Here is a 9,404-nt window from a genome sequence, read left to right on the forward strand (position 1 = left end):
AGTGGTGGTGGGAAAATAAGCACATAGTTCTTTTTATTTAAGCTACTTTCAAACATCAAAGCAAAATGAAAATGAGACAAATACCACCCAAATGCTGTAACTACAGGGAAATCTATACTGGCCCTTTAAGAAAAAGCAAGCTTCAGAGAGCCCTGCACTGCAGTTTGTCCTCTTCCATTTTGTTGAGACAAATGCTGCATCACAACAATATTCTTTCTGCTGTGAAAGGCAGATGGCCAGGTACTTTGAGTTAAAGGAAAATATTCAAGATTTAGAACCAGGATTAAAAGTAGCCACCTATTAATCATGGGTTCTTCATTATTATAGAAGTTAACTTAGAATATAGTACCAAGCAAAAGCCCAAACGGCAGAAAGACTGCCGTAGCAAGTAGCTTTGTAATATTCTAATTCACTCTAACTGTGTTCATTATGGCAGAGCTTAATACCTGATCTTAGCTGGAAAACCATACCGATAAATGGCCTACAGAGAACTCCACAGGTCATCTAGGCAAGCGCATCCTAATTCGGTTTCTACTCTAGTGTCAGCATCAAGACAATACCTTCTTGTAAATGTAATGTGCTTTCCAACGAGATCTCCCCCATGGAAAATTTCTTAAGAGCCTCATGGTCTCTCTTCATCTTGTGGAATGAGCTGTAGATGTCCTGGGAAAGGCTCTACTTGTTTTCTTATCGCAATATATAATACAGCAGACCACCCACTTAGAGATGGAGTGCTTGGATGCTGTAAGGACAGTATTGATGGGACCGTAGCGGAATAGGGGAGTTTTTGGCAGGTGAGCACAAGCCACATTCTGAAATATGGACCGGGGCAGTCGTGAACTAGGGTCACCTTCCTTGGCCTGGAGAAGGTGTGTGGCGGTGGTCCAGTTTATAAGAATCTTGGGCCCCCGTGTTAAAGCTGTTATCAGTGAGCAAGAACAAATAAATGATGCTGAGCCATATCTATTTCCTTGGGAGGGGCATTTATTTCCTACTAATCCCATCATATTCAGGCCCGAAAAGAAATTTTGTGCCTTACCTTGTGTTTTATCAAGGCCAATTTTACAGCTATATTCTATTGCAGGTGTAGAGCAATCTTTAGAAAGAAAATTCTAGGAAGGTGAGATGGTTTTCACAGAAGAGTAAAGAAAAACCAGGGAGAAATTAAACTGAGGTGGATTAAAAAAAACAAATTTTCATCAGCAATTGTGTAGCAGTCAAGACTTCACCGATGCTCCAGTTATGACTTGACATTTATAAGTGCAAGCATTGTAATGCAGTGACATTTGTGTTCCGTGGTGGCATACATAGTGATGCATTTTAAAGTTGTCATATTTAGCCCTTAGTATTCAATGAAATGTGTACTGTTTAGGTGGTTAATGTAACTGGTCCAATAAGGCACCATTCTTCACCGATTTTGTATCCTCGCGCGTGGCTTTGTAAGGAAGGGGGTGGATAGTCTATTAGTGGGGTATTGCAAAATGCAGATGCGAAACCTGTGGTGTGGATGGGTGCAGGTCAGAAGTACCCAGTTCCTGTGTGCCAATCTGCTTTCGATGGGTTTGGCAGAGAAACCTAGGAGTGTGTTATCCATAGGGGAAGAACCCAAGATCTGATGGACTACAGTACTTTGGTCTGGTTAGCTGCTGGTGTAGGCTAGTGTGGTAGGGCTAGAGGGGAGATCTTTGTCGTGGTTTGTGTTGTTCTAATGGCTGGACATGTGGCAGTCGTCTGAGGGGTTTGTGTTTATGGTGTAAGGTGCTAGGAGATCTTCGCAGTGAGTCGGTTGGTCGGTGGGAGTAAGCCTTACAAGGCAAAACAACCTGCATGACAATCACTGGCCATTTGCAGATAGGCTCCTTTCTCTAGCTCACGGTGCCATCTGCCAATCCCTGCTCGCTGGCTCGATCTCAAATGCATTGTTCACATGAAGAACAAAAGCAAGCATTTGAGAGTTGGCAGATGAGGGACAGGGGGCAGTCTGGAAAACTCCAGACGTTCCCATGAGCTACTTGCTGAGGGTTATGGGAGGAGAAAACGTTGAGTTCAGAGAGGGGCTGCTTGCAATTTGAGGGCTGCAGTTGCCCATTTTGTTTTCCTTAGTATGTTGGTTGGCAGGCTGGGCGATTCCTCAAACCTCACTGTAGAATTTTCAGGTCCTGGTCTCAGTGGCCTGCTGCGGCTTTTGCCCATCGAGATAGGGCATGGCATTGGTCAGGGGCCAACATCTTGGCAGTGACAAAGGGTTTTGGTAGGGCTGGGATGGAATTTACAATAGCAACGCAGTTTCGAAATAAATTTCCAGTCCCTTAGCGGCTATTTCCTAACAAAGTTGTGAGCCACCCCTAAATGATGAAACTGGGTCAAAACAGCCATGCTTTCTTTAATCAGATTTTAAGGGCTGTCCTTTCAAGAGTAGGGAGGGGCTGTCTGGGATTGGCATATGCACAATATGTGAGCTGGTTTGCATGGGGTGGGGCTATGAGGCTCTCTTGGAGCTGGGAAAGGTACATCCACGCCCATTAACAGCTATTTACACTTCCGAAGAGCGTGAGCAGCTGCCTTCCTCAAGTAAGTGGGTGTTAACTAAATTGTGCTATTGAATTTACAATCTTTACACAAATTGGTAAGTTGTCTGCATAGAAATGTCAGAGAATGCAGCAGAGGTACCCCATACTCACCCCTAAACTGTGCAGCTACTGTATATGCCCTGTGTGACCACAGAAGCAATGCAACATTGCCCTCCTTCTGTCTCATGCTAATCCAGCTGATAAATGTAAAGAGGGGATGTGCGATATTATGTTAGGTTGGTATTTGTATAGCACCTGCTGCCATTGGTATGGCCTCTAAGCACTCTGAAGATGAACGCCCTTGGGAAGATCATACTCTGTGTTGAATAGTAATGAAAGGAGTAGTAAAATGAATGTGTGCATTTATTGCTAAATAAAAGGTAGATGGAGAATGGCTAGGTCTCTAACAGCAGCCCATATTGCTGTGTCCAAGTGTCAAGCTATGTGAACAGCTGAATTGAATTTTGCATGGGTCTCAGCTTTATTCTATGGGTCGTAACAATGTTTCTGATGTGAATCTGGATAGGGTATCGGTCAAATATCCTATGTAGAGGAGGTCCTCCAATCACCTTAACACAGAGTAGGCCAACCTCTCAAGTGTGTGCACATTTGTCCGTAAAGCAAGTTTATTCTGCAAACGGTCGGGAGGAGCTAGATGACACTAGAGTCAAACTAACCCGGGTCGTCCTGAACCACACACAATTTCACATTTTGCAACAGTTAAAACACTCCCATGGCCTCCAGACACAACAGGAGATAAAATTAAAAACCCATAAAGTATTGGTCAATTCTGTCCTTGAGCGGACATTACCCAGAGTTTATTGCGTGGTCACAAACAGATGGCCAGACTCCTCCGGGCAATGAATAACCGGCTCCCATGTACTTAAAAAGATTGCATCTTCTTTCTACAATAGTGCTAACCATATAAACCCTGAGCCTGCCTGTGGCTAAGCATCTGATATTGTTGCAGCTGCTCGTTGTCCCTCCTCAGCCTTCAACCTTGCTAAACCAGTTTTCAGTCACACATAGCAAACCCTGGTCGCAGGTCCTGCCCAAATTATGAAGAGCATGCGGCATACAGATTTGTTTATTCCCCATGTACCCCAACTTTCCCAGAAATATGTCCCTTAAGACCTCCATGTATGTATGTATGTTGTTTCATGCATGTTGCAAATTACTGGGTCCTCTTTAGTGTTTTTCTTTTTTATTGCAAATCTCATTTCCTGCATGCACATGTGAAGTGCCTTGCTGCTCAATTTCTAGACGCTTACGTGGCACACCACACCTATATTGGGTTTCTATTTCATCAGCAGTGTTGACATTGATCTTGCTGCACACGTGCATATCTAAAATGCATCAACTGAAACACAAAGTAACACATATCCTTTTAAATTGCAACCTTGTGGCAATATTGCTGTCCACCCCAAGACATCCCCCTCTCACAAATATGACACATGCAACGTGAACCCCTCTCTCACTGACCTCCCTCCCCCCGCCCCCCCTCCCACATTTACATCTCAAAGATGTGAGGCTATGGAAACAGCTGGGCCAAATGTTTGTGTGGTGCTAAGCTGTATTCTGTGGGTGAAATGAGTGCAGCGAAATAGCCCAGTAGTGAGGCAAGATGTAAGTGTGGCAGAGTGTTGTAGTGGCAAGACTCAATGGAGCAAACCTAAGCTGGGAACTCTGGAGGCAAAAGCAGGTGAGGTAAAAGTGGTGAGGTTCAAAGCAACAAACCTACATATGGAACACTCTGGGAAGCAAAATACACCTGCAAAGTCCAAGTGTGGCCCGATACAACAGTGGTGAGTCTCAAAGCAGCAACCCCAGACTTGGAATTCTCCAGTAAGCAAAATGCAAGTGCGGTAAAACAGTGGTGAGCCTGTGTGACAAAACTAAACTACCTTTGGAACACTCTAGGAAGCAAAGTGCAAGTGCCGTCAAATGCAACAGTGGTGAGGTACAAAATAGGTGTCCATTTACCTGAGAGTAGCTGTAGATGGAGACTGTGGTGCCTAGCAGGGCTAGGGTGCCAGGCGAACAGGGAGGGATGGTGCCCTAAGGCAGGTGACCTTAGCCTGTGCCTTTAGCCGGCTGCCTGGGCAAAGCTGCCCTGGAAGGGCCAGAGATGAGTGCTGTCCCGTGACCACCCAGCAGCATCAATTGGGACCTAGGGAAGGTGGGGTGGGGTGGGGCGGGGAGGGTCAGAGTAGGGGGTTTTAGAGTTTTTTTGTTTTGTTTTTAAAAGTTAAGGGAAAGGAAGGGGGTAGACGTGGCGAGGGAGCTGGGGAAAGAGTATAGACCTAAGGCCTTTGTGCTTTCCGGGGGATGGCCGGCAGGATTCTTGTGGCTGCGTGAAGCAAGTTCACTTCCCTTATTTTGCTTGGTGCTGCTGTTCTGGATGACGTGACCCCAGGAGCAATAAACATCAGTTATTTCAATGCCGTGATCCCCTCTTGGGGTGGACATGTGTTTAACAAACGCACCAGTGATGTTCTAAAGCGTGAGGTGATGCGTGAAACTTGTGACGTGTATGCAAGAATTTACGTCACAGGAAAATAGTGACAGACTGCATTGTATGTTCATCTGGCTTGCTAATAACCACTTAAGCCAAGCTCACTGGCTTTCAACCACAGTAGGCCAACTTGCACACTGCTGCTCTCATGATTTGGACCCTCCCTGCACCCTATCATTGATGGCACCATAGATGAAGAAAATACTTTTATTCTAAATCGTTTTGTTTAGGATCCCAATTGAGTGTGTATATTCTACATTTTGAATGCAGCGCAGACAATCGCCAAGAACTACAATTACTAGAAAGTCATTTTAGCTTCCTCTGAACTCCTATTTTACCCCCCAAAATCCCAGTTCTCCAATGTTCACACTTCTTTCTGTCCATACTTCCTTGGATGTCTGCAGACTGCTCCCTTTTAAATCTCTCATTCTTCCAATGAGAGACACTCACACTCTCAATCACTCACCCACAACCTCTGACAGACCCACCCACTCACTATCTCTCGCTAGGAAAGTGGAGACTGCCAGCAAGCTTCCTTTATATCGATAGAGGTTTTGGGGGGGGCATCAGTTTTTTGGTTGTGTAGTTTTCCCTACAACTCTGTCCTAGTGGCTTCAATGGGGGAGTAATGATGGACATTTGGTAAGCGCTACAAGTTTCATGTAACTGCCCCTGCGGTCTCCAGTTTGCTGTACAGGCAGCAGCCATCTTAAACAGGTAATCCTTGGAACATTGAGGCTGCTGGCCCATTAAACAATATGCAGGCTATACGAGTTGGAGTGGCCGGAAAGTCTTGTATAACACATGGATTCTTCAATGCACAACACACACCTTGCACTCCCTGTTACCAGACCCTTTTTCCACAAAATGTAGCGGCCCTAACCTGTTGCTTCCCCCCTGCCCACTTACCTGCCATTGCCACACAGCCCTCTCCTCAATCACAAAGGAGATAGTATTTCCTCCTTGCATGCCCAGCTATCCATCCTAACATTGAAGATGGTGGAGAAAGCTGCAGCCATTCAAGACAGTAAGGTGTAGCCAGTTCCCCACAACCTCCAAGGCAGATTGCCACCATATTTGGCCTTTTGTCACTTATAATAGGTTTATAGACCTGAGTCTTACACCACACTGTGAGCTATGGTCCTGGAACCCTTGTTGAATGCTTTACTGCACCTGTAGGTAACTCACAGTACAGCATTTTGGCAGATCCCATAAAGCTTAAATAGCCTGACCTCCCTCTTATAAAACCTAAGATCCTTCTTTTCTCATAGGCAGTTTGGTGAGTAATGCCCAGATATCTGCGGTTTAGTGCACTATACAAATTTCTCCAATCAAGGCACGCCAAGAGGTCGAGCTGAAAGGGTACTCTCTTCAGTGCCCAAAACACACATTTTTCACATAGCCTTGAACCAAAGGAGCACTCAATTTCCACGCTATCTGCAGCTCCTTGATGACCAAATGCCCTGTAATAGCTTTCCGTTTCTGCAAGATGGTGGCAGGACCATGGATACAAACGGACGGAGAAAGGTGGCTGCTGGGGTTTTGACAAGAGCAAGAGGGGTGCAGACCGGATGTTAAAGTGGCCAGTGGAGACTTGTACTTCTAACTATGGTTTAGTATATATTTTCACTTGTACAGCTCTCGTCAACTAGTGGTGTCACTCTTGGGGAGCAAGAAAAGTCAGAGGTGTAATATGTAAGTGCACCTCTTTGCGCTTGAGTCAAATGTCTGAAAGGGGTGATGGATTGAGGCTGGTGGACACCCTTGTGCTTCAGACTTGGTTATTGTAATGTACTGACCTTGTAAGTATGAACTTATTTTTTTAAGTCCACTAAACCTGCCTTTTTATCTTTAGGATGGCTGGGTTGGTGTTCGAACAATTAAATTAAAGAAGAATCTTTCTGCGGCTGATTTCTATAATGGATACTTGCATGCCTGGTTGCAGGAGGACTGGCAAGCCAAGAGGGAAGAGTGCCGGTTTCACACCCTCAGACTGCCGCCAAGGTTAAAAGGGCGGACGGGCCAGGAAGTTCTGCGGCGGAACCTGCAAATCTAGTTTTCACCTGTTAAATGGATAATGCCAGTGTCCCCAAAACTACGGATGTTATGAAGCTGAATTTCACAAGGCACTTCCAATAATGTGCACTCTGGACAGCACTCCCTGATTCAGTTTTAAAATGCAAAAACCTCTGCTAGCAAGGATCAGCGCTTCAACGTCTGCCAGCAAGGATCAGCACTTCAACAGTCCACACGTGATGCAGTTTTAAATGCCTTATAGAGTGCAGTGATTAGGGCTTTAGCATCAGAGAATCGCCTTCAGCAAGAGAGGTACATCAAGCCCTCTTCAAAAGCAAGGATTTAATGGGACAGGTCATGATTTATAAAATTACGTTTGTTTATTAAAGGGATGCAGCCTATTACATGATTGTAAAACAAATGTTAAGTAAAACTATTTTTGTATAAGTGTGGAATCCTTTTATTTCAGGCATTTCCCTTCCAACTCTGGACATAACAAATATATGTGGTCGCTCTTCCTAAAATGCAGACTAATTATTGGGTGATTGCATAATTCCACATGCAGGGCTGCTTTCATGTGCTTTTTGAGCTGGCAGAGTGGGCATAGTGGTTATTGAAATGAACAGGTGCCAAGAAGCCGCCTTTGGGTATTGAGCATCATCCAGTAACCAGGACGTACATCTGGGTAGCGAGGCGCTAACACATACCGAGCCGCAAGTAGAACTTCATGGTATGCTAAGTATTTCTTTTTTTGTTTTATTTTATATATGACCCATTCTACGTTAAATGTCTCCTAGATATGACCTAATGCACACAGAGCTGCTGTCGCATGGAGGTATATTTGTTTGACACCAGATGATCTGTGGAGTCAAACGCAACTCCTGATGGCAAGTGATCCAGACTCTCGCCGCCTACCGAAGGGAGCCCAGCAATTTTCGAACACAAATGAGTGAAGGTTTGGCGATTGAGGTGGTCTTGAGAAAGTCCTGAAAAATAGGTGGTTCTCATCACTGTTCGTTTGGTGTGGGCAGCATTCCAGAGCCTCCGCCCTGTGCTGAAAAACTAAATCTGCAGGGTTGTATTTTTTGAAGGTTTGTGTGCAGGTGATTATGTGAAGGTTTATGCCATGATCATGCTGGTTTTATAATCGTGTAGGTATTTCAGCCTTGGTTTGTTCAAGAACCGGTGGACCACTACGAGAACTTTATATTCCTATCTCTTCCCGATAGGCCGGTGGGTGTCTAGTTTGGCGCAAGCTGGTTGATTCTAAATCATTTAAATACTATAGAGGCTGTTAATGGTGGACATCTGGTATCTATAGTTTCTCCAGCATGGGGTCTGGCATGGATTCACATGCTCATGAATACTCCCCGTTGTCAGGCTGGGAATCCTCGGTAAAGAAAAATCAGTATCAGTTTCGTTTCTGATCTGTCTTTGGTAGTAGTAACCAATCACTGATCTCTGCGTCATACTGACCACAGCCAATGACTGCCCTCTCCTTAAGACCCGCCGCTGCCAGCCAACTTCAGATTTTTACCGCACGTTCAAGTGTTGGGAGTCCTCGTGCTTAGCTCTCGAGCTTTTACTGCGTGTTTCGCGCTTTTTCAGGTGAATTTTCAAATTTTTTCGGTTAATCGAGCCTCAAGCTCCACCGTTTCTACTCCCGTTAATGGCTACCCGTTGCGGGATTTTCCTATGCCCCTCAAGGGTGAAGATTTTGTCGAATCAACTTCTTGGAGGATTCCAGAAGATTCGCGGCCTACTTCGAGATGGCCCAGGACGCGAGTTCGTCACCCGGACCCAAGCTGTTTCGCAGCTGCCCTGGATGCGGGCTGCAGAATGTGTTTAAGGAGGACGAACATTCGCGATGCCTCTACTGTCTTCATGGGGACAAGACTCATGTAGAGAAGGACGGCCAGTTCTGCAAGAACTTGTCGGAGCGGACCATGAGGGACCGTCGATCCCGTCTCGCCAGCTGTTTGGAGAAGGGCTCAACGGGTGAGAAGAAGAAGAAAGGGTCCGAGCGGGCTTAAGTCCTGTGCGGGCGCCCCAGCGACTGGGGCCCAACACCAGGCCAAGCGCTGTGAGTCTGCTGGCTCCGGGAGCGCCGAAAGGTCTGGCTCTTCGGTCGCCAGGCAGGGCGCGCCTTCCCCGGCACCGTCAACCACGAGCCAGCGCTCCGGTTCGGGGAAGAGGAAGTCCGAGACCCCGGGTAAGCTTCGGGAGAAGCCCCGTCCGATCTCGGAAGAGGGGGAGCGAGGCGTCGCCCCTTCCCCTAAGGAGAAGGCCCGGGACGCACCTAA

General features: G+C 46.1%; 1 protein-coding gene across 3 annotated transcripts in view; it reads left to right on the forward strand.

The window, feature by feature from the left end:
- The window catches only part of MTFMT (mitochondrial methionyl-tRNA formyltransferase), a 99,746-nt gene extending 92,198 nt beyond the window's left edge, over positions 1 to 7,548 (forward strand). For all 3 annotated transcript variants that reach the window (XM_069625097.1, XM_069625099.1, XM_069625098.1), the window contains one exon: positions 6,941 to 7,548. In XM_069625097.1, the coding sequence (XP_069481198.1) occupies positions 6,941 to 7,141 (201 nt within the window). In that variant the 3' untranslated portion in view covers positions 7,142 to 7,548. The remainder of the gene's footprint in view (positions 1 to 6,940) is intronic.
- The last annotated feature ends 1,856 nt before the right edge of the window (positions 7,549 to 9,404 follow it).

Source organism: Ambystoma mexicanum, chromosome 11 (assembly GCF_040938575.1).
Source record: "Ambystoma mexicanum isolate Mex_15411 chromosome 11, UKY_AmexF1_1, whole genome shotgun sequence".
NCBI lineage: Eukaryota > Metazoa > Chordata > Amphibia > Caudata > Ambystomatidae > Ambystoma > Ambystoma mexicanum.